This window comes from Hydra vulgaris, chromosome 08, assembly GCF_038396675.1.
Source record: "Hydra vulgaris chromosome 08, alternate assembly HydraT2T_AEP".
Classification (NCBI taxonomy): Eukaryota; Metazoa; Cnidaria; class Hydrozoa; order Anthoathecata; family Hydridae; genus Hydra; species Hydra vulgaris.
Genome location: NC_088927.1, coordinates 12,066,729 through 12,091,855, shown reverse-complemented (window position 1 = coordinate 12,091,855; position 25,127 = coordinate 12,066,729). Strand labels below are relative to the sequence as shown.

At 27.6% G+C, this 25,127-nt stretch overlaps 1 protein-coding gene across 1 annotated transcript; it reads right to left on the bottom strand.

The window, feature by feature from the left end:
- Positions 1-1,690: 1,690 nt before the first annotated feature.
- On the bottom strand, positions 1,691-22,670 carry LOC100203192 (C-signal). The gene is made up of 6 exons (XM_065803087.1): positions 22,539-22,670; positions 9,952-10,096; positions 7,750-7,801; positions 6,799-6,986; positions 2,591-2,740; positions 1,691-2,018 (listed from the first exon to the last, which is right to left on the bottom strand). Exons 2-6 carry the CDS (start codon positions 10,078-10,080, stop codon positions 1,794-1,796), a joined length of 744 nt encoding a protein of 247 aa, XP_065659159.1. The 5' UTR covers positions 10,081-10,096; positions 22,539-22,670; the 3' UTR covers positions 1,691-1,793.
- Between the last annotated feature and the right edge of the window lie 2,457 nt (positions 22,671-25,127).

Sequence of the window (25,127 nt, the reverse complement as noted above, 5' to 3'; positions counted from 1 at the left end):
CTAGTCAGTTTTTTAATTTTTTAACATTATTTTGTAAAAAAATTATAAATTCTTTTATACATAAATATAAAATACAATAAAAATTCTTTCTAAAAATGTTTTTCTTTTTTTGATACCTTTTTCCAAAATAAAATTATACTAAGGTTAAAAAAAAATTTTGAAAAAAAAATGAGTGGTCTTTAATTTTTGGCCACTGCTGTATATATATATATATATATATATATATATATATATATATATATATATATATATATACACACACACACACACACACACACACACACACACACACACACACACACACACACACACACACACACACACACACACACACGATCACGTGGTTTATGATTTTAATAATATTTGTAAACATGTTAAGATGTTAAGTGGTTTTTTAATAAAAAATTTTGGGGATATTTGTAGATTTTTATTTAATATAAATTTACATAGGTATTTGTTAAAATTAAAGTTTGATTTAGTGAAGATAAAAAAAACAGAGGGTCAATTATAAAAGTAAGGAGAAATTAAATTTAAAAAAATATCATACAAATTTCCGGTAGGTACGTTAAAAGCGCAGGTACTTTTATGGAGGTGGAGGGAAACCAGTATAAATAAATTTTTAAATCTATAAATATAATTAACTTGCATAAATTATTAAACATCACTGCATCCCTAAGGTACCAGAGGAGGTGCAACAGTCAAAGAGGGTACACTCTTTTTTGTTTAAAAAATTTCTTTATTTATTTGCATCTCTCAAGTAATTACTATTGTCATTATTATTTATTATAAATAATACATACTTTTAAATATATTTATTGTTAATATAATAATAAATAATTTGATGATAATAATAAAAAACGTAACAATTTTTATTTGAAAGTAATTAAAAATTATTTTACTAAGGTAGTAATATTTTTTTTGTACGATTGCTTATTATTTTTTTAATATGTAAATGATACAACGGAGCTAGATGATAAGACTTGTCTTCTGCTCGCTCCCTTTACATTTTAACTAAAAGATATTATAAATAATTTATTATGAACATGATGAAAATAAATTAAAATATATATATTATTTTTTACGTTTTCTCTGTAAACACGCACTTTAAACAAGAATATCTTTTTAACTTCTTGGAGATTAAGGCTAGAATTTTCACTAACATTTTAATTATCAGATTGCTGTAAAAGGATTTGGCAAAAAAGGTTTTTATAGTTTGCTGTTGTTGAGATATTTTTATTGGAATTACACATTTTACTTAATTAAAAACCGTTATAAAAAATGCACCCACATTAATTCTGTAAAAGTTACGATTTCTTGTTAAATTTCATAACATATCGTTAATAAAAAAAAAAAAAAAAATTAGCCTTAAACTCTGACTAGTTCAGGAGAACTTGCTTGAAACTGTTAAAATTGTATATTTTTTGCTGACACAACATATTTTGCAGTACATTTATATAGGTTTTTAAAACGTTTTTTTTGTGTGAAGCAAATTGTTCATTTTTAAACAAGCTTTATTATATCACATCTAATAATTAATCTTTAACCAATCAAACACTATTTTTTAAGCTGTAAAATATTTATCAGGCAAAGATATAGAAAATATAAAACACCATAGGACATGGGAACTAATGCATGATAAAACACCAGAGGGGACAGAACCTTAGAGTCAAATATAGCAAGAGAACTCGAGTTTGATAAAGACATTTGTTATCTTTTTGCACATTGATAAAAAAATTTAAAAAATTAAGAAATCTACATTGATGAAAACTGAATGAAAGTTGAAAAACAAACAGTTAAGCTTCCACCACTTGACCATTCCAACGCGTCATTAAACCAGTATTACTTTCGTTCAACTTCTCAAACAAAGCTAATAAATCAGAGCCTGCTAAATCTAAAGTACGATGTGCGGTAGGACCACCCATATCTGTTTGAACCCAACCTGGGCAAAGAGAAGCGACTAAAATCTTTTCAGATTTTAATTCAAACGCCAATGTTTTAGTCAGCATGTTGAGTGCAGCCTAAAATAAAAAATAAAAACTATTACAACTAAGTTTATTATTAAAAGAAGCTTTTAAAAACTATTTTAGATCTTTTTTAAATTTATTAAATTTAAAAAAAAATCTAAAATAGCTTTTAAAAATGTGGTTTTACTTTACCTCAAGAAACTTTTACTTAACAATCATCCCCCCCCCCCTATCCCGAAAAAAAAAGGACTTTAACTTAAAACTTTAAACTTAACCATGGTTGTTGAAACATTAAATTTACTGTAAATATTTTAATTACTTTACCTTTGATTTAAAAAGGTAAATATTTATAAAAGTGATTAACATTGTTGCAACAAATGAGCAAGTTCATGTATAACGGATAGCTGTTATTGAGGGAACATACGGACATCCGTTATTGAGGAAACATCCGGAGATTTCCTTATAAATATTATTCCAAGACTCCAAAGAATGCTTTAATGACTACTAAGAATGCTACTCCACACTTCATATACAAAAAAAAAAGTTTAATTTGAAAGCAAAGTATTGATATTGTTTGCAATTAGTCCCAATTATAAACAAAAAAAATTGATTTTATTCAAACTCACCTTTGACATTCTATACTCGATAGGACTTGTAAATGTAGCCTCAGAGATTGAGCCTAATGTTGATGATATATTCAAGATTGAAGCTCGAGAGACACTGATTTCATTCTCAGTGCTTTCAGTTGCTGCTTTTTTTATCAATGGAAGAAATTTCTAAAATAAAAAAATCACAAAATTTTCTTTTAACTGCATATACAGGGTGGCCAGTAAGTAACGTAATTTAATTAGTGAATAATTTTTTGCTAAGATATATATTTTTATATATATATTTTTTTTATATTTATATTTATTTTTATATATATTTTTATATATATTCAACTTTGAAAAGAAAGTTAAGACTAAGAAAAATAAAAAAAAAATTGTTGAATTTTATTTTGAAAGTCAGCATTTGGTTCTTCAGATAAACATATCTAAATTTCTTTAATGCTCGAAATTCACCTAGCACTTCAATAATTTATTGGTTCAGCATCTCTCTCTCTCTCTCTCTCTCTCTCTCTCTCTCTCTCTCTCTCTCTCTCTCTCTCTCTCTCTCTCTCTCTCTCTCTCTCTCTCTCTGTATATATATATGTAATCTTGTTTTTGTTTTTTTTTAAATTTATGTGTATAGCACAAAAGTTGTTGTTGTTTTTTTTTGACAATTTCATTTTATATTAACTATTTTGTATACTAATATATATTAATCATGAATAAGATATTTTGGAAAAAAATTTTTCAATTGATTTATGGTTATAAAATAAATTTTTAATTTAAAGTCAAACAATACTTCAAACACTGATTTCCTTAAGGATTTTGCAAATAAATTGCAAAGTTTTGTTAAATGCTCTAGTAATGTTTTAAATAATATTTTCAAAAAGTAGAAAGTTAAAAAGACAGAAGACATAAAAACTTTTTTAGTCTTCTGTCTTTGAATTCAGAGTCATGTAATCATCATAATTAGTCATTATCATCTAAACTGAGGGATGAGCCATAATTGTGTAAACTGTAAATGTAGTAAAAAAATGGTGAACCTGATAAAGAGAAGTAACCTTAGAAGATGCTAATTTTGAAATTGATTGTATATATATATTTCTATAAGAGGTCTGTAGTGAAGGATAATCCAAGAAGAAGTAAAGTAGAAGACTGAGTAAGATAGTTGTCATTGATCAAAATATCAAAATTTAATTATCATTATCACCAAACAACTGAATTTTTTGAGTTTTTAGGTTAAAAATCACTATCTACTAAAAGTACAGTCACAAATGAATAATTACATTCAAAATTGGGTGCATATTCTAAGCTATCAAAAAGTGATGTTATTTTGTCAAGATTTGGATAAATAGTTGTCACCAGCAAATTAAGCAAATTTAGAGGTAATATTATCAAGAAGATCATTAATAAGGCAAGGAAAGGCATAAGACCGGAAATAAAACTATGTGGTACCCCAGAAGTAATTGAAAATGAAGAAGAGTGTTGTCCATGTAGGACATCTTTAATAATGTGGTTAGAAACGAATGATTCAATAAACTTTAAAAAAAATTTTATAGATACAATATATGAAGTAAGCTTATGGAAAACACCAGCATCCCAGACTTTATTGAAAGTCATTAATATGCCAAGAACAATACCCTTTGCCTCACTGCTTCAATTTAATAATCAAACACCTTAGCTTTATTATTGGAAACATAATAAGATCAGACCCACGCATGTAAGATGGAAATCAATGTTAAAGAATAATTGACCTCAGCATCACCTTTTTGCATCAATTTCTTGCAATGATAAAAAAATATATATTTTCCAGAAAGTTGTTCTTGTGAAAAAGAGAAAAGAAATGATTACGATTAGGAATTAAATGATAAATTAATGGAGATAATGATTATAGAGTAGCTACACAAGAAGAAGAAAACCGAGGAAAAAAAAGGAGTAAGTGTTGGAGTGAGGTTTGACTTAAAGCCAACAAGAAGAAATAAAAGCTCACATGCCTGAGTGATTCTAGGAGATTAATAATATTTTTAGGTATTTTTATTTAGTTAACAGAATTTTACTCAATCATAGATAGGCACCATAAGTTATGTCTAATCGCAAATAATCAACCCCAACATCATATAAAAGGACATCTTATGTGATCTCAATAGTGCACACCAAAAGTGCTAACATAAAAACCTTTCATTTGCAACATGACACTGTTAGTGATATTTTACAAATAGACATTAATTTAATAATGAGATTAATTTAAATAGACATTAATTAAATAAACATAAAATTTAAGTTCATTAGACACTGATGTAGCCTATTAGATCAGAAGCCAGAAACTTGGTCAACAGAAATTTTCTGTTTACCCCTAAAATCTTTGCATAGGAGGTCTTCTGCAAGTCAATAGCAAGATGCAGGTAACATCAGTCCAGGATGAATATTTTTATTAAGACTATCATCACTTGCCTTTACTCACCCAAGAACTCTAAGGCAGGGGGTACTTTAAGTCAGAGTTGACTTCTTCTAGCCTTTGCCTATAAAAGATTACACACTCTTCATCAACAATAAACACAAAAAAATTGATAAGGGAGACACTATTACACCACAAGTTGTAGAATCTTGAAAAGTGATTTTATAAAACATTACACATGTACTGAAAGTTTCCATATGTGCTTTTTTTTGCTGTTAGTAATCAAATAATTGTGGGTTATCGTTTATTTTTTTTAACCAGATCAGTTTACTGAATCAAATAGGATACTTTTAGACTGTTTTAGGTGTACTTCTAGGATACCATAAGATTTAATTTTATATCCTCTACTTTTCATCATTTTATTTGATGATTTCAAAAAATATCTTTATTGATAAAAACAATAATATTGCTCCACCATTAAATATGTAAATGATTTAGTGATCTATGTTGCTGGTAAATGTCAAAATATTACTAAAATCTGTCTAATAGAAGATTTAAAGTTGATTTTTAATTATTTTAACATGAATGATTTGATCATAATTTTAAATCAAAGAAAATCAATGATGTTTGAAATCAGCTAAATGCTTTCAAAAATAACATCACTAAACCTTAGGACCACAACATATATTTTAATAAATACTAAAAATATCTTTGCTGCATAACTGATTCAATATTAGGCAGCCAAGATCATATTAAACAAGTTTTTAACAACTTATTTAAAAAAAAGAAATAATATGCTGAGCTTAGTATCAAGAATCAAAATTACAGTTACTTTACAGTTTATGTTTCATTGAAAGTGTATATCTTAATAATATTACCCCATTTATCCAATAACTGTTCGTATCAGTTGACATGACAACAATGCAACAAAAATCATTATTAATAATCTATAAAGCATTTAAATTTAAAAAAAAGCTATTAACATTATAAAATTAAAAATAAAACCAACAGAATCATGTAAAAAGCATCAAAATGTAAATTGCATCTTTGCATCTGCATGTAAAGTGTTTGTATGTAAATCTTTGGAAAACACAACATGTAGCAATTTTAATAATAATTTTGAATGAAGCATAACCAAAGTTAGAACTAAAAATACAGAGCATTTATTAAAGCCCAAAGTTAAACTCAAAGTTGATTAAAACTCTTATTGCTTTTCTGAAACAAAGTTTCATAATCAATAAGATCTAAAAATAATTTTCTGAAACAAAGTTTACCATAATCAATAAGATCTACAAATAATTTTAAACAACTTTTATTTTTTTTAATTATTATAATTTAAATGTTTTTAATGACTTTTTTGTATCTATTTTCTTTTGTATTTATTTTTTCACCTTTGTGCAGGACACACTGATAATTTTAATTTTGATAACTTAAATTATATAACGTTGTAAAATAATTTTTAATATAACATTGAAGTGCAAGTATCCTGAATTAACATTTATTTAAATAGTAATATCAATATTATATTAAATATTTCTATATGCTATATTTTAAGGCACTTTATACTAAAATTATTTAAAATACTTTATCTTTTTATTTAACTAATATTGATAGCTTTTTAGAATAGAATTTAATATTAAATTATATATTGCTTTATTTACACTTTTTTTAGTTTATTTTTTCAGTTTATTAATTTGTTTTTTTATTGGATTCTTTCTCTTTTCTTTTTAGTTTTTTTTGCCTAAAGCTGTTGTACTATAGTTTTTGAGTTGTTTTTTTTTCATTATGTATTTGAATCAAACAGAGCTGGATTTAAATAAAAACATGATAAAATGCAAAAAAAAAGCATTGCCTGTGTAACAAGAGCTGGTCCAATTGAGTTTGTGAGAAAAACTTCTTTGCAGTTATCTGCAGAAAAGTCTACAAATGAAGAACGATAGAGAATTCCAGCATTATTGATTAAACAAGTCAACCCAGAGCCATTAAGTAAAGCTGAAACTTCTTCAAATGCGTTTTTAATTGAATCTTCGTTTGTTACATCTGGAAATAAAAAACAGATACTCATTATTGAAAAAATACTAGCTGACTGGACCCATAAAAATACAGGTCTTTGCAAGTCTATTCCACACAGACCTTTTCTAAGTCCAGACCTGTAAAATAGGGGTATTTACCAAACTGATTATTTTTCTCTGTCCAGACCTGTAAAATATGGGCTGACCATTTCTATACTTATCTATTCCACACCGACCTTTTCTAAACTTTTTTTCTTATATATATATATATATATATATATATATATATATATATATATATATATATATATATATATATATATATATATATATATATATATATATATATATATATATATATATATATTCTAGCTGTCAGACCTGTAAAATATAGGTCTTTACCAAACCGACATTTCTATACTTATCTATTCCACACCAATCATCTTTAATACTTATTCCTCAATTTACTTCAATATTTTCAAGCTTATTAGGACTAATTACCCTAGCACATTAATAACAAAAGCATCTCTACCATGACATATACGCAACAAATTTCTCATGGTGTTTTGATGTTTTTACAAATTTTAAGTTAAAATAAAATGGCAAATAAATGCTATAAATCAAAACTTTTCAGATTTATAGCATTTATTTGCAGAAAAAGCACTACTACTACTAATACTACAACTTATTACTATTCTAAGTAAAAATTTAATAATTCTAAGTAAATTTTAATAAAAATTCTATTTTAAGACAACCAAAAAAAAATATATTTTTTTTTAATCTTTACTTACCAAGTGCAACAACTTTCACATTTTCATGATTTGATGCAAAGTTTTTTAAATCCTAAAATAACATGCTTACCATTATTATCACACAAAACACACAAAAGCACACCGCACAAAAATACAAATGCACAAAAGTACACACGCACAAAACAACAAAACAAACAGAGATAGTACTTCTTAACGAAACCTATGATCTAGTGATTACACACCAAAATTTATGGATTGAAAATAAGTAATCTAGGTAACCTAAGTATAAATACTTGTTAGCCAACAAAGATGTTTTTTTTATATATATATATATATATTAACACTCTAGCTTAAATTAAACGATTCATAATATTCTTAAGCATATATTTCTAAATATCTGGAATCATTTTGATATAATAACTAATAAAGTTTTTTTTTCTCTTCTTTAATTCAATAAACACATTTAAACCATAAGTCTGATAAACTCTTTATATTTATATCATAACATGCTACCTTCATTGACAACATCTAAATTCAGACAGTTTTATGATGGCAAACCATTGCAAGATTTCAGATTAAAAAACAATAGGTCTCAAGACTCTAAATCCTTTTTAATTGTGTTTTTTTTCTTAATGTAGTTCTGTTAACATTTTAAAGGCTCCTGACACCAACAGACCAAAAACGAGTAGTTAAACTTTGCCTGTGGCATTTTTGTTGACCAAAACAAAGTATTTTATATTGTCGACCTCTCTGTCTGCCACTGTGGAATAAAAATTATGGTATTAGAGGTACACCACTCCAATGGTTTAAATCTTAAATCAAACAATCACATCAGTGGTTTTCAACTTATATAAGAAATCTCAATTAGTTTTTATCAATAATAAAAAATTTCATACTGAGTACCTTAAGTGTACTTATATTGTACAAAATGTTCTACTGATGTACCTTAATAGTACTTAAAATGTAAAAAATGTTATACTGATATGCAGTAATGTTCTACAAAGTGCAGAAAATATTTTTCTTTGCTATTACCATGGTGCTTGTAGTAATGCTCTGATACTGAAATTTGGCACCAAAAAAGTTTTAAGGATTTTGCTACTAAGTCAAATATGACTTGAGTAAACTTTTAATAATAAAAATTTACTAAGGAAATAGCAAGAAATTTTTATATTTCACGAATATAAAAAAATAGCAAAGACATTTTAATATTTGAAACAGTTTCAAATTTGTTAAGTTTAGTATATATTTTGCATACTTTGAAAAAAAAATTTACTTAATGTGTTTTTTTTTTACTTTATATATAATGTAAATAAAAAGTATTGTTATACCTTTTCATTTTGTATAAATTTGTAGTAAATTAAATGAGGGTAAACAAGTAATAAATTTAATCCATTCTTATTTTCTAACTTGATTAATTTTTTTCGTAAAGTAGAGATACATCTAAAAAATTTATTCACAATGTGGAGATCTTAACTTTAAGAAAATTATAACTAAAAATTTTCTACCATTCAGATTTTTGCTAGATCTCTATTGATGCCCTTTTTAATGTCATTATTAAGTGCATTTTGTGAAACTTAAAATAAACTGTATTGCTTTGTTTTAAAAGCAACAAAACTACAATTTTCAGATTCAATTTTAAACTTCTTTGGTACCAAACTTCAGCATTACGAACACCTAAAAGAGCACTTTTTCAGTCACTATAGAAGTTTAAGGTCACAGAATTTTATTGAAAAAACTACAGCATTTCCTAACTTATGTCTCTAAAAAATTTATGGAAAATTTAAGCAACTTTGGTGAATTAGGGTGCAGATTTTTGTCTTTTTGTGTATTTCAGAATTTAATTCATTAGATTTAATAAATTCAGTGTTAAAAAGAAGTTAACTGTGATTTTACATGAAAATGTAGTTTCTAACACTATTACATTTTGTTTTGTTTTGTTTTAATCAAACTCAAATCAGTTTTTACAAATAATTTAGTGGATTAATAGAAGTTCAGTAAAACCTCACTTAAATTAATCTAACATAACTTCATACATCTCACTTAATTACCATAGGGCTCAGTAGACCTTTCTCATAAATTTATTTTCTTATTTAAACTTCATTATATTACTAAACATAAAATAAAGGCAGCAGATTAAATTGAAGTTGCAAAATTGAAAAAAAAACTTCTTTATTAGGAGCATGTGTATTATTAAACAAAACTTCTATTTAATAAATACAACAGTTTAAACAATGTACATACATGAGAAGTCTCAGGAGAACGACAGCATGCAAACACAACTTGAGCAGATTTAGTTAATCTTTTAACAAGCTCAAAACCAATACCTCTACTAGAACCAGTAACCAAAACTGACTTTAAAGACCAAACCATTATTTATGGAAGAAAACTAAAGAAAAAAAAAAAAACTTTTTGTTTTAGAACAAATTTTTTTCCCATTTATTTAATTAAATTTTTGCATATATACAGTATATATATATATATATATATATATATATATATATATATATATATATATATATATATATATATATATATATATAAAGCCCGCGCAATCGGAGTGTGGGGGGCGGGAGGACTAATGAATTTTTACTTATTTAGTTGGCAAATTTGACCCTTTTAGACAAATCAGTCAGCAAATGTAGACCCTTTAGACAAGTCGGCAAATTTAGACAGTCAGTCGGAGAGTCAGTTGTCAGTCAGACAGTCAAAGTCAACAAATTTAGACAGTCAGTTGGCAAATGCTGTCTAGGCAGTTAGCGAATTTCGAAAAACGAGGAGCTTTTTTTTTTAAATCGACAAAATTGTAATGGGGTCAAAATTGAAACAGTGTAAAAGGTTAAAATTGAGGGGATCTTAGCCCATTTATACTTTTAAATTGCACATTTAAGATGCAATTTTTTCAAATTAAAAGTATTTGTTCTATAAAAACAGAAATGAGTATTTATAAGATTGGGAAAAAATGATAGAGGTCACAAGTGGGACACGGGGTAAAATTGAGGGTGCATTTAAGCATTTTAGATTTAAGCATTTTAGATTATACAAAAAAAAAATTATAAATTAAATTTCATATAATTTAAACAAAGTTTAAAACAAAAAAAATATTCAAAATTATTTATATTTGCAGTTTAAAAAATTAAACATTATTGACTTGCTTCATTGTCAAGTCATTCTTTAGTTTCTTTCTGTTGTCTTTGAAAACAAGCATGAGATTCTATTGGATTATCTACTGGTTGGATGTCATGTCACCCAACCAGTAGCCTTCAATAAAGTCCTGGATTAGTATGATATCATTTTCCAAGCAGTCATTGACACATACTATCAATTTCAAAAACTTTTTTAATAAATCAAAACATCTTAATGGCTTCTCCCTTAACCCAGCTCTCTGCCTCTCTAACATGATGCTCAGCTACCTTGAACAGTATCCAGTTCTTGTTATAACAGGTAGCTTTGGTTTTACCATATGAAACTGGGACATCATACATAATATGGGACATCATACTTAATCAACATCTACAACATCTTCTTTACCTTCTTGTAAACATCATTGCCAGCTAGAACCAGTATAACTAACTGTTTTGTTAAGTATCAGAACCTGTCATAGTTCTTGGTAGAACTATAGGACCATCCCTGCACAATGTTGAACAGGGATGGTCCTACCTGTAGCTCATTCCAATCAAACCTGATGATCTTCTCAATCTTGTCTACCTATACCTTGATATACCTTGGTCAGACTTTCTGCAGTCTTACAGTGCTCTCCTGCTCCCTTTTGTTTTCTCATCAGTAAGAGCATCCATAAAATGAGAGGTGTGTAACTACAACATGTAGTTACACACCTCTCATTTTATGGATGCAGAAAAACCAGAGAAAGGGGATGTTGATAGTATTTGTGAGAATGGTAATGGTGCCAACAAATACTCCAGTGTTGGAAAGTGTGGTTTCACAAAATGTCTACTGAAAACAAAGCCGATCTGATTAGATCTTTTCCTTAAACTTCCCCACAGATATGTCAAAGTTTTTGTTACTCTCCTGTATGAAATCTTCCTGCATCTTGGTAAATTTTTTCATAGTCTTTTCCCTTATCCCTTCTTAATCTTATCTTATCCCTTCAAGATATAAAAAATTCTTTAGTTAATTAATTATCCATGTCTTGGTTACTTTTTTTTATTTATGTTTGTATTTAACAATTTTTTTTCTGAATTGCTTATATTTTTATTTACATAACAATCAATTATTTTTACCCAACAGAAGCTTCAGAAATGATGAGTTCTCCAAAACCAACCTTGTTTTACACATCCATTACAAGAGCAGTGACACATCTATGGTTGGGATCTTTACAAAAAACCTCCTTTGCAAATAAGATCTTTGCCTGGAAACTTTTGAGAACAAGCTACAACAAGCTTAGTAAACTTAAACTTCAAAGACTTTAGAGATTTGTTTTTTTATCTAAGCACATTTCTAATGCTTGGGAGCTGGTTCATGGGCAACTGATTGATAGGATACTTTAGAAGAAACAGCTTAGTCTGTATCTTTCTATTTCCTCCTTTAGTCATGGCTTTTTTTGCAGACAACCCATTTTAGAAAATACTTTAAATTATTAAATTATAACATACATTCATTTATATTCATTTCATCATCTCAAAAATTTCACAAACGTGTGATTGAATCTAAGTAATTAAACTTACCTTTTTAATTGATAAAGAGTGACTTAAATTAGCATGCTATATAATAAGTATAATGGTTATAAACATATCAAGGTTCAGACTTTGTTAAAAATAAGATAAGAAAACAACAAGTACATTGTTAAGTCTTCTCTAAACTACAAATATTTTGTAAACATGAGTTAATATGAGCATAATTCTAATAATAACGGAGTTCTTGTGCTTAACTGATGCATGAAAATCCTTTAATGAAGTTATTGTGTTTTTTCTTGAGTGAAAAACAAAATATGTATGTAGCAGAAGAAAGTTTTTTTTTGTCTTTCTCACAAAACATAAAAGAAAGCCCAAATTTTTATAAGTTTAAGCATGTTTGTGAGCCTCTTAAAACTTTTTGCGTAAGCCTACCTGTTTCAAAAATAAATATGCTAAACAAAAAAATAACATGCATCAGACTAACAATATTATTAAACTTAAGCATTATCAATAAGTTTAATATTAATAAAAAAAAGATGAGAATGAATTTCTTTACAAAATATCCTGAATTTTGTTCTTATCTTATCCTGGGAAAATTTGTTCTTATCCTGGGAAAAAAATAGTATGTTTCTGGGATTTAGTATATATGGTACATAATCCAACAAAAACCAAACAATTGCTTATCCTGTTCTAGAGCAGTATGCAACAAAAAACTAAATTAAACAATTCTTGCATTAAAAGCAGCTACAGAGTTGCCCTCAATGTTGAGTATACTCTTCTACATATTTAAATCTATTCCATAAAGACTTAAATTTAGAATGAAGCCTTCACACTGTTTAGCAAACTGACTGTAAAATGTTAAAAAAAACTTGGGCGATAGGAATCAAGGCTCAATCAGAAGCTTTTTAAAACAAATTTTTTTTAGCAAAGGCCAACTTATACTTAGTCGGAAAAATTTGTACTTTAACAAGAATCTTTCTTTATTTTGAAGTCTCACATATACTAAAACACATGTCTAAGTTGAGAAAACTAAGATGTAAAAACTCTTTTCTATCTATCCAAAACAGTTTGTTAAACAGTGTGGAGACTTTATTCCAAACTACAGGGTTGCTCTCGATGTCGAATATACTTTTCTACATGTGTAAATCTATTCCATGTAAGTTTAAATTACTTTTAATGCAAAGAGTTTAATTTACCATTAACTTTAACATGCTGCTCTAGAGCAGGACAAAAAATTATTTGATTTTTGTTGAATTATGTACCGTATATACATAAATATTGTAAATATTTTAAAATATTTTTGATTTTTTAACTTTTCCAAAAATCATTTGAAATTTAGTTTATATTATTTTTTTTGTAATGGGCATCTAAAATTCTTAAATGGGCTTAGGTCCCCTTAATTTTACCCTTTACCCCATTTGTGACCTATTTTTATAGAACAAATACTCTTTTGAATAGAGTATTTGTTCTATAAAAATAGAAAAGAATGTTTGTAAAATCGGAAAAAAATTATAATTGTTAAAAATTATAATAGTAAAAAAAATAATTGCCATGTTTTAAATTGCATTTATCAATTTGATTATCATTATATCAAGTTTTGATTACAATTTAAATTTAATAGAACATATTTAATTTAAACTTAATAAATGTTTATAAGATTATAAATATTTATTAAGTGTTTATGTTAAATATATTCTATTAAATTTAAATTATATTCAAAATTAAATTTAATGATAATCAAGTTGATAAATGCTATTTAAAACATAACAATTCTAGAAATGATTTAATATATCTATAAGTTTGTTTAAAACAAAGCAGCTTTATAAATAAAACAAAGCTCATTGAATTCTGTCTGAACCTCGCCGCGGTGTCACTCGCCCGTAGCGTGTGTCATTTCTGCAAAATTACACCAACTTTTAAATTAAGATTTAAGAAAAAAGGAATATATGCCAAATATTTTTTTATATATAAAAAATTTAGGGCCATCCACTTAAAAAAAGTTGAAAAATCCTTTTTTACCTTCTTTTTTGAGTATATTTGCTTAAAATTTTAACAAATATATTCCGTAACGTCTTCGACATTTCACAGTATTATTTACTATTTTATTTATATTGCAAAAATATAAATAACATTGTAAATATAAAAAATTAATTTAAGGATCTTCCCGAATACAATAGTCAAGTGGTTTTGTAATTTGGCAACGTAGTAAAGTAATTTTTGTATAACTTTGATACTGGACTCCAAAACAATGCAGTTACTTTATGGAACATATACAGCCGTAAAAGCATCAGTGAAAAAGAAGATACAATTTTGTTACAGTAGGTGTTAGCTAAACAATTATTTAAAAAGTTGGACAGGTACCCAGTATAAAAGCAGGTAGTAAAGAGATGGAAATTCTAGTCACTGATCATTTATATCTTGTATACCGTATAAAATAAATAACATTTTAGCGGAGATATTAATTTTATACATTGTTTATATCTAATTATAATTTATACTGCTTTATTGAAAATATTCGCTTATTAGTTTATTACTAAATTATTATTAGTTTATATCATATTTGTTTATATTATATTAACTAAACTACATTAGTTTATATTAAATTATATTGTATACCCCTTAAGAGAAGTATTCATTTATACATAATCTATATATTTAATTATAATTTTTACTTTATAAGTGGAGATGTTTGTTTTATACTTATTTTATATATAAATATGATCTATGCCGTTTTAGTGGAGTTATATGTTTTCTAAAAATGAAAACCGTCTTAGTAGAACTATTCGTTTTATACTTTAGTTTATATTTAATTGTAATTTATACAATTTAATTGGAAGTTGGAATTTAAGTGGAAGCTTATACTCTTTTCCAGCCAAATAACCAGATTGTCAACTATTGTTTTCTAAATTGATCCTGCAACGTTAACAAAATTATTCAATGATATCTCCAAGTGATTAGGCCTCAGCCTAAAAGATCAATTGGCTGTTGAAGCAAAAGTCAAAGTTGGCGGTGCTTAGTTACATCACTTTCTAATCTCACGATGATCAGTTCACCGCAACCGTAGGATAGAACAAAAAAAGGTGCTCAAATAAAAAGGAAATTTCGGAAGAAGCATTCTCTTTATCCATCATGGTAAATGCATGATTAATTTATTACTAGCTCGCTGTGTTAAGTGTTTTTAAATATTTAAATACTTAAAAACAAACATTTTTTGTATTTAAAAAGATGAGCATGTTGCTATTCTGACAAGTAGTTGGGATGGGCCTGCAGTTATCAACTTTATTAGTTACGCCACGAAAGATGTCTTTAGGGTTTTTTCCTGGACGCTGTTAAATACTTTGATTACCTTTATTTTCGACACCACTTCTACTAACACTGGACGGAAATCTGGACGCAGAGTACTCGTTGAGAAGGAAATTGGTCATGGAATGCAGTTAGTGGAAATCATAACAGACCTATTGAGCCAATTTTGAAAATGCTGCTGGACATTTGGAATTCTGTTTCTCACGAGCCTACAGATATAAAAAAATCTATGTGGCCAGAAGAGTACCATCCTTAAGACGCAACACTCGTCTTGAACTGGGCTAGTAGGTGCCTTGAGGAGAATTTATCTACCAATAATCAAGTACTGATTGAACTAACCGTTCATTTTATTAGAGGTGACTTGCCAAATTTGCAAAGGGTTAATATTTGCAAATGGTTAACAATTGCAAAACCATTGTCGTTGCGTTTATCTTTTTTTCATATAATACTGATTCAATGTAAAAAAAAAAACAAAAAAAACTTAAATAATTAATGAAATAAAAAATAGAAAATCAGTATTATATGAAAAAAAGAAAAAAGTTTTTAAAATGAAGGGAAAAAAATGTTAAAGAAAAGAACTTTAAAAAGGATAAAACAAATAAATTTTTATTTTAATGATATTAATTTAACTCATCAAACGTTTATTAACATTTTCTTAATAAACGTTTTTTCTCTTTATTATTATTATCGACAGTAACTTTTCGTTTGTTTTTTTTTGTTATTCATGTTTTCTGTTTGTCTATTATCAAAAATTAGAACCTTTGGTTAGGTTTTCTGCTTCCGTATTTGTTTAGTTATTTATAATTTGTAGAAATTGTTATAGTAAGGCATTTTTTTAAAGACTATGTTTTATCTTTATTATTTTCATTTTACGTTAACAACCCCCTCAAATTGCAACCCCCTTAAATTGAGGGGGTTTAAACTTTGTATGGTAGTAATTTTTAAACGCTAATAGATAATACAATGAAACTTAAAATTTATCGATGAATATAAGTCTAGTTAAGAGTAGTACAAAAAATACTTCACATTTTTTGTTCCCAGCCTCCAATCATTGCAATTTTTTGCAAACCCTTATTATTTGACATAAGTATAAACATATAAATGTTTGGAGTTTCCTCTATGTCTGGAAGTTACCTATCTTGAACACCAAAAAATTCTTTCTACGCCTCTGGTTTAATGACTACAATTAGTTTAATATCGTCACCAAATAGTTTGCCGTCATTTTTGATTTTATTTGGTAAGTCATTAAAAAATACAAAGAAGAATACTGGGCCTAAATCTGAGCCTTGAGAGACTTCATTTTCTATTTTCTTTCTTTCTAACACAAATTCTCCAACTTTTACCCTTTTAAATCTTTTGCTTAGAAAACATTTACACCACAATATTGGCTTGTTTCTAATCCCGAGCCAATCCCGAGCCATTCCCGAAGCTCCACTGTCTTTACAAAATATTATAGGATGCGTATTTCAAAAAGCGCCTGCTATTGGAGATTTAATTCGAGTTTTGCTAGCAGGATCAGAAATTTTACCTGGTGATTCATTGTGAAGAGTCACTAGTAACAACAATAATGGGTGATTGATTAAGAGGTAGCGTTTGGTAAATTTTATCAGAAATAAAATCAAAAAGAGTGCAGTCTCGAAAAGAAAGAAAACAATAAAGAACAAACAGAAAGACGATTGAGTGAAGTCGCCTTACATTTTTGTTACAATAATTTTTTTTTGTAAATCAATTTAAATATATTTAATACAGCATGTTGTTTAAAAAAGAAGAAAGTAAATTAGCCTTAATAGGCAGGCTGTTAAACGCGATGCGATGCGAATTTAAATCGGACTATTGGGATATCAATATATTACGTCATTTCATAGTTAAATAGATTAGGACTGATATTCAAAAAAATTAATTAAAAATGTATTATGATTTGTGGGCTTGCTTGCCGACAATTTATAAAATCTAAAAATTGTCCTCTTTATTAAATCGTCTGAATCTCTCAAATCAAAAAACCTCAAAGTTTCAGAAAAAAAAAACAACCTCTTATACTAGACGGTGTATCTGTATATGGATTTGTCCTTAAACAAAACGCAACGTACACAGACGCACACACACACACACACACACACACACACACACACACACACACACACACACACACACACACATTTTCATATATTGTTTAAGTGACATAGTTAATAATATGTTGCTTATATTAAAATAAGAAATTACACCATTTTTGGTTTGTGATGACTTCTTGATAGCTTAAACAATTATTAAAAACTTTTCCAGTCACTTTTAAGAGAGTAATCACTTCGATTACAACTTTCAAAGCCTAAAAACAACATTTTAAAATTTTCGTTTTTCAACGTTAAGGTGTCATTTTTAACCTACCTCCAGAATAATGGTGCTACTAGGACGACTCCCCAATTTTAAACAATTTTTTGCTTCGTTTTCCTTTATCGGAATTACTCAACTGTTATCTTTCTTCTTACCACTATAAGTGATTTGATAAAAGCACTAAAGCAATGTCTACTGCTCTTGACATACCAAAGGCTTCCAATAAATTCTGGTATAATGGTTTTTGGCATTAACAGCTTCATTTATAATGATCCAATTGTTTAAAAAACTCTTCCATATACATACAGTGGCGACAAAATAAATAGCACAGATTGATATTCAATATGTAATGATATATTTTCAAGAGATGTGAGTTTTTGAGATCTAAAATTTTTCAGACAAATAAAATATTATTTTTAGAAGATAACGTTACTGAGTAAGAAAAGAGTGTAACTTCGTTAAAAAAAAGTACAGAATAAGGGGGCAATTTAAATAGCACACCCTGTACAAAACTATCATTTCGTCCTTTTGCTACCAAAATCATGGAGGTTCTTTGTACAAATAGTTTAGAAAACTTTATTAGAGGTAAATTAATATTTAGTGGGGTATCCTTTTGAGTCAATAGCTGCTTGACAACGACAGCCCATTGACAAGATCAATTTTTAACATCGTTCAGGCGTAATGGCGTCCCAAGCAGCCTTTATTTCAATCCAAAGTTGGTCTAAATTTGTTGCAGTTGACCGGTTTATGTTTCTGTCAACTTTCTCCCACAAATTTTCTATCGGATTTTAGTCTGGTGACTATGCGGGCCACTCCAATACATTAATCTTCTTAGCGTTAAACCACACTTTAACACTTTTGGCGGAGTGCTTAGGGTCGTTGTCTTGTTGGAATTTCCAAACCAAAGGGAGATTTTCCTCGGCATATGGCAACATGACGTTTTCAAGTATTTCTTTGTACATGTGTTGATCAATTGTCCCTTGAATTCTATGCAACGGGCCCACACCACACCATGAAAAACTGCCCCAAACTATCACATTGCTACCACCATGTTTTACGGTCTTAAGAGTATAGCGAGGGCTGAGTTCTTGGTTTTGGGGACGACGAACATATTGTTTTCCGTCGGATCCAAAGCGATTAAACTTAGACTAGTCAGTCCAAAGCACATTTTGCCAAAAACTTAAATCTTTGTGTACGTGCTGTTTTGCAAACTTCAAACGGCTGACGAGATTACGTTTTGAGACTAATGGTTTTTTTCGGGCAACCCTTCCAAATAGCTTATTTTCGCGTAAGCGACTTTTAACTGTGCTGACAGACAGATCAAGTTTTAAATTTTGAGCAATTTGTTCTTTATTTTTTGATGCGCCAACAAAAGGATTCAGCTTAGCAATACGATAAAATGGCTGCGTTTTCTCTGGGGGGTTGTCTTTCGTTCGCGAGACTTGCGTTTTTTGTTGCTTAATGAACCAGTGTCGTTAAATAAATTAATAGCATTGATAACTTTCTTACGAGAACAACCCAATTTTTGAGCTACTTCAGAATTGTTCAATCCAAGATCTCGAAATGCCTGTACTTGTCCTCGAAAGACATCTGTTCCATGTTTACCTCGTCCCATAGTTGATAGATAATGAATTTTTTTTTTTTGCCAAATAAATTACAAGAATATTCTTTAAATACTGAGTAGAATTATTATATTTTGATATGATAAAAGAATTTAAGTTTTTTTTTAAATAAAAAGTAAACTTGTGCTATTTAAAATGACCGTCAAAAGGTAAACACGACCGCTTAAATGCTCAAAACAAGCAAATTTGATAGCTATAAATGTCAAATTAGTATTTCCGTTCCAAAAGGTGAACATTGTTGATGCTTTAAAAAATAACAGCAATTGCTATAAATACAAAAAAGTTGGCATCAAAAAGTAAAACCAACTAGTCATGAAAGTGTGCTATTTATGTTGTCGCCACTGTATATGGGAAAGTTTTTAAAATTATTGTATTCGTCATTTCTAAACGCAGTAATAGTGTTGTCCTTTATGGACAACACCCTTTTTCATTTTCAGTCACTTCTTGAGTACCACATGGTTTAATCTATACAACTTATGATTTAATATCTCAAAAATCAGGTAATATATTTGATTTAAATTATTGTGTTTTTATTTTTTTCCAACTTTTGGTTTTTAATCACTAAAATTAGAATATGTTTTATTAAAATTTTTTAAAACATTAAATATATTATTTTATATAAAGGCATGTAGGGACTACATGTACCTATGCTACATAGCAAGTTATAAAGTAGCATGCTTTACAATATCAACGATAAGATAAGATCAACGAGTGGTTTATAAGTAACCGACTATCATTAAATGTAGAGAAAACAAAATTTATCCTATTCCATAAACCTAGTAAAGCCGAGAATATTCCTCTTAAACTACCCAATCTTTTAATCAATAATAAAATAATTAAAAGGGAATTGACTACAAACTTTCTGGGAGTGCTCTTAGATGAAAAATTGTCATGGAAAATTCATATTAAATATATTGAAGGTAAGATCTCAAAAAATATTGCCATGTTATACCGAACAAAACCTTTTCTTAATAACGAGTCTTTAAAAAATTTATATTTTTCGTTTATACACGGTTATTTTTCATACTGTAACATTTCCTGGGGTAGCACTAATCACACTAAACTCAAAAAAATTTATAGTAAACAAAAACATGCTTGCAGGATAGTATTTGGGGCAAATAGAAAAACACAATGCGAACCTCTCTTACGTCAGCTTGGAGCTTTAAATATTTATAAGCCTGATATTCATCAAGTAATGTTATTTATGTTTAAAGCAAAACTTGGGTTTTCTCCAGTAACATTTCAATCCTACTTTAATGAAATCTCCCATAAATATCCAACCAAATTTTCAGTGAATAACTTTGTTGTTCCCATAAACCTTCTTAAATTAAGTTCGTACCAAATTCAATATCGGGGACCTTTAGTTTGGAAAAAATTTCTTCCAATCTTTAGTAAAAAACAAAACTTCGTTTTAAACTGCACTTTGCAAAGTTTTAAGGATGATTCAAAACGGTATTTACTGAACATGGAATTCGATATATTAGATTTCAAATACCTTTTTTGAAAACAATTTAAAGGTTTGGACTGAATCGCTTGAAAATAAATTAAATCTTTATCACTTTCTTTAGCTTTTATTAAAATGGTTTCTAACCATTAGTATAAAAGATAACGAAAGTAAAGTTGTCTTTTTCGTTCATATTTTTGATGATATTAAATAATCAGCCCAAATACTTATGTTTACATATATTGCTTTTTTTTTTTAATTAAACAACGCATTTTTTTTTGTGTTTTTATAACTTTCATGATTTTCTGTCGTTTTTACTTTTTTATTTTTAAAATTATTCTGCTGGAAGATTGTTAGCAACAAATTATTTTATTGCTGAAGTATTTGATTTGTTTTTGTTTTTGTATTTATACTGTCTTTTTGTCTTTTATCATTTATTGTGCATGTAAATTTTTGTGTGACGGGGCTCGGTGATAAGACTCCCAACTTTATTATTTGCAGCCATGTTGGGAATGACATTATTCAAAAAATCAAAACAAACAATAAATTAACTTGTAAAACGTTAACCTGCTAAGAAAAGGTTTAAAAAAGTTTTGTAAATAATGTTTACTGCTTGTCTAAATTTTTATTTGTTGTCAGCAAATAATAACTTTTTTATTTGTTCATTTTAAAGTGAAATGTGTAATTTATTTTTGGTCTATTTTGGATTTATATATTAGGTGTCTGGTTTAAGCATCTTAAATTTAAGTTTTTTATTTTTTTAATTAATTAATAAAAAACGTTAACATTTAAAGTTTTGCATTCACAATTAACAAAGGTGAATAAAAGGGTTCGCGAAAATTTCTTTTTGCGTTTCACGTCAGTAGCTTATTTTTGTTATTTTTTAAACCTTTATTTTTATTGATACTAAGTTTAATGCATTTAGATCAGTTTTTGTTATATTGTTGAAATCGGGTGAGAGGGTGCAACCATCATCATCCAAATGCCAAACTAATTTCTACCCTCCGACTCAAAATATTCCAATTACACTTGGTGGTGGCTTGTTATAATACAATTAAAAACAAAATTACAATAAAAAATAAACTTTTTTTTATTAAAATTTACATTTTTTTAATTTATCCAAAAGTTTTATTAGCATTTCTCTATCGTCCTTTATACGCTCTTAATATATTTTTATTGCCCTTTTCAAGACCAAAAATATTCTGCCACGTAACTATTAAATGGCATTGTTGGAAAGCATGCAACTCAAGCAAGTATGAAAACATCTCAAATGAATATGTTAATATAATTGATGACAAATATATTATTTAATCTGGTAAAATATAGTTAAAAGCAATGAATTTAACGATTAAATGTATACTGATCAAAACAGTTAAAAACTACAATATACGGTTTGTGTCACTCAAATGCAAAGTTTTGCTTTTGAGTTACACTAACCGTGTCTATGAATAGAGTATATATATAAAAAAAACACTTCAAAAATCAAATATAAAAACTTACTAAATCCAAGATTCAGCCGATTCCTAGCTGAGTTGAATGTAGATTAAGCCATCTCCTTTTTTTTACTACATCTTTACTTATTATTTTTAAGCAAATTTACGTAATATATAAAGTTATGCAATTTAAGCTTGAAGGTAAACAATAAATACATCATTTAATTTGAATAAAAAAATAAAACATATCAAATCTCATTATTAATTTTCCATAATAACTAATATTCTATTGTTCCTCTATTCTATATTAAAAAATATTATTTAAACAGTGGCGCAATCGTAGTCATTGTTACCGTCTAATAAATTTGTTGAACCAATAGAATACGTTTTGTAAACGTTACTATAATCTGGTAATAAATATTATATAACATAATATAAGGTTTGTATCCTTCAAAGTTAATATAATTTAAATTATTTAACGATGGATTTTTCTTTTAGACAGTCCGATCACATGATTACGTATAAGTTTTTTTATGTAAAATTTCACGTGGTTTAATTTTTTGTTCTGTTTTTTTTTTTTACAATATTGACAACTTTTTCTAATAATTTTATGGCTCAGATTTAGATTTAGATTTGCATCACAAACTTGCATATAAGACTTGGTATGTCAGGTACCTGAATTTATATTATTTGGCAGATTGTTTAGCAAAGGCTTTACCAACCATTCTCATCTTTTTGTTGTTAAAAAAGCCCTCAAATATTTTAAATAGTCTCTTTGTTTTTCCCTAATGTTGTCTTAAACATGCAAGCTGTTAATTGAAAGTTGTACTGTTGAATAGTGTGTGTATGTTAAAAATTTGTATTGTTGAATAGTGGAAACAAAATTTTTTATGATGTTTGCAAACATCATACAAACATAATTTTTGTTCTATTCAACATCAATTCCCAGCCGGCAAATTGAAATTTGGTTGAAGCGTTGTTTCAACATTGTCCAACTATGTCACAACGTTAAAAACACGTTACGGTTTAAACGTTGTTTATTTAATTTTGTTTCAACGTTAAATCAACGTTGACAAAAAAAACTCAATTATAAAAAAACCGTACGTTGAGTTGGTGCTTAAAGTTTAAGTAAAATTAGTTAAAGCGAAAAAAGTAATTAAAATAATATTTTAGTATAATGTGCAACACAGAGGTGTTTATGAGAGAAATTTTTAATTTTTAATTTTTGAAAACGTTTTATATAGTATTCAAATTTCTACTTGTTCTAACGATAAAATAAATTAATGGCTCATTAAAGAAACTGGCGAAAATGCCACTCTAATGTTCAAGCTCTGGCAGAATCATCTTCTAGTAGTGAAGAAGAGGAACTCGAGAGAAATAATAACAATTCAAAATCTACACAAAACATCAGTATAATAGAAGAAGACAAAAATTCGGAAAGCGATTATGAAAGTGAAGAATTTCTTTATGATTATTTGTCTCAAAGTGACAATGACACTATGTTTTTCTCAAAAGAAATTGAAAAAAATGATGTTTCACTTAATCATAAGCTGGCGAAATGGGCTGTAGAGCACTGCTGTTCATAAGAATGTGTAAACGAATGTCAATTTTTATAAATGAAACAATACTCATTGATGTAAATATTTATGGTTTACCTTTATTTAGGTCAACATCAATGAACCTCTGGCCTATTTTATGTAGAGTAGTAAATTTTAACCCTTTTATTTTGGGATTATCTTATGGAAAATCTAAACCATCTAATATTGATGATTTAATTTTTCACTTTTTAAATGAATAAAGACAACTTTAGTTAGATAGGAAATTTTGATATTTTTAAGACAAAAAAAAAATAATGTAATTATTAGGGCATTTATATGTTATGCGCCTGCAAGAGCATTTATTAAAGGTACAATTAATCATAACGGATACAATGCATGTGAAAAGGAGATTTTATTACACAATGAGTATAAGAAAAAAGGAAACAAAGTACCAAAGTTAAATAACGTTGATAAGTTCCCGATGGCTGAAGGCAGTATGTTATTATTTATTTTTTAGTGAATTTTTATTTAAGTTTATTAAGTTTGTAAAAATATTCAACAAAAATTGTTTTGTGAAACTATTTTAATTTAAATAGTTTCAAAAGAGAGTCTTATATTTATTTACTGATGTAAGAAATGAGTTACGAAGCCAAAACATAGTGACCCAGCCTGCTTATAATAGTGAATTTATAAGCCAAATAAGGTTTATTTTGTCAGTAGCTAAATTTGATGAAGAGGTCAAGATATTAGATGATGAAAAAAACACAATCATCATGGGTGAGTTTTAATAAGTATTTTATTAAATAGTTATATCCTTTATTTTCAGAACTTTTTTTAATTTTATGTCTACAGCTTTATGTCAAAACTTATAAAAACTTATAACTGTATATATTAGAATAATGGCTTTTTATTTGGTAGTATAATTTCAATGGTTTAAGGGCAATTAATGTTTAATGCCCACAGTTTCATTTTCATGAATATGATTATAATACGTTATGAGCAAGGTTAAGCAATTTTTACAACCAGATGTCATTCCTGGTGTTAACTTGTTATTCAGATCAGGACTAATTAATTTTTTTCTTGTTATACTACCAGAAGATTACCAGACCAGGTTTACA

What these genes read in the sequence shown, in the direction of transcription:
- LOC100203192 (XM_065803087.1), bottom strand. Translation starts at nt 10,080, where the DNA reads ATGGTTTGGTCTTTAAAGTCAGTTTTGGTTACTGGTTCTAGTAGAGGT. An exon ending in TGTGAAAGTTGTTGCACTTG is followed by an intron (nt 6,987 to 7,749) that starts GTAAGTAAAGAT and finishes TTTTATTTCCAG; the next exon opens with ATGTAACAAACGAAGATTCA. An exon ending in TCGAGTATAGAATGTCAAAG is followed by an intron (nt 2,019 to 2,590) that starts GTGAGTTTGAAT and finishes TTTTTATTTTAG; the next exon opens with GCTGCACTCAACATGCTGAC.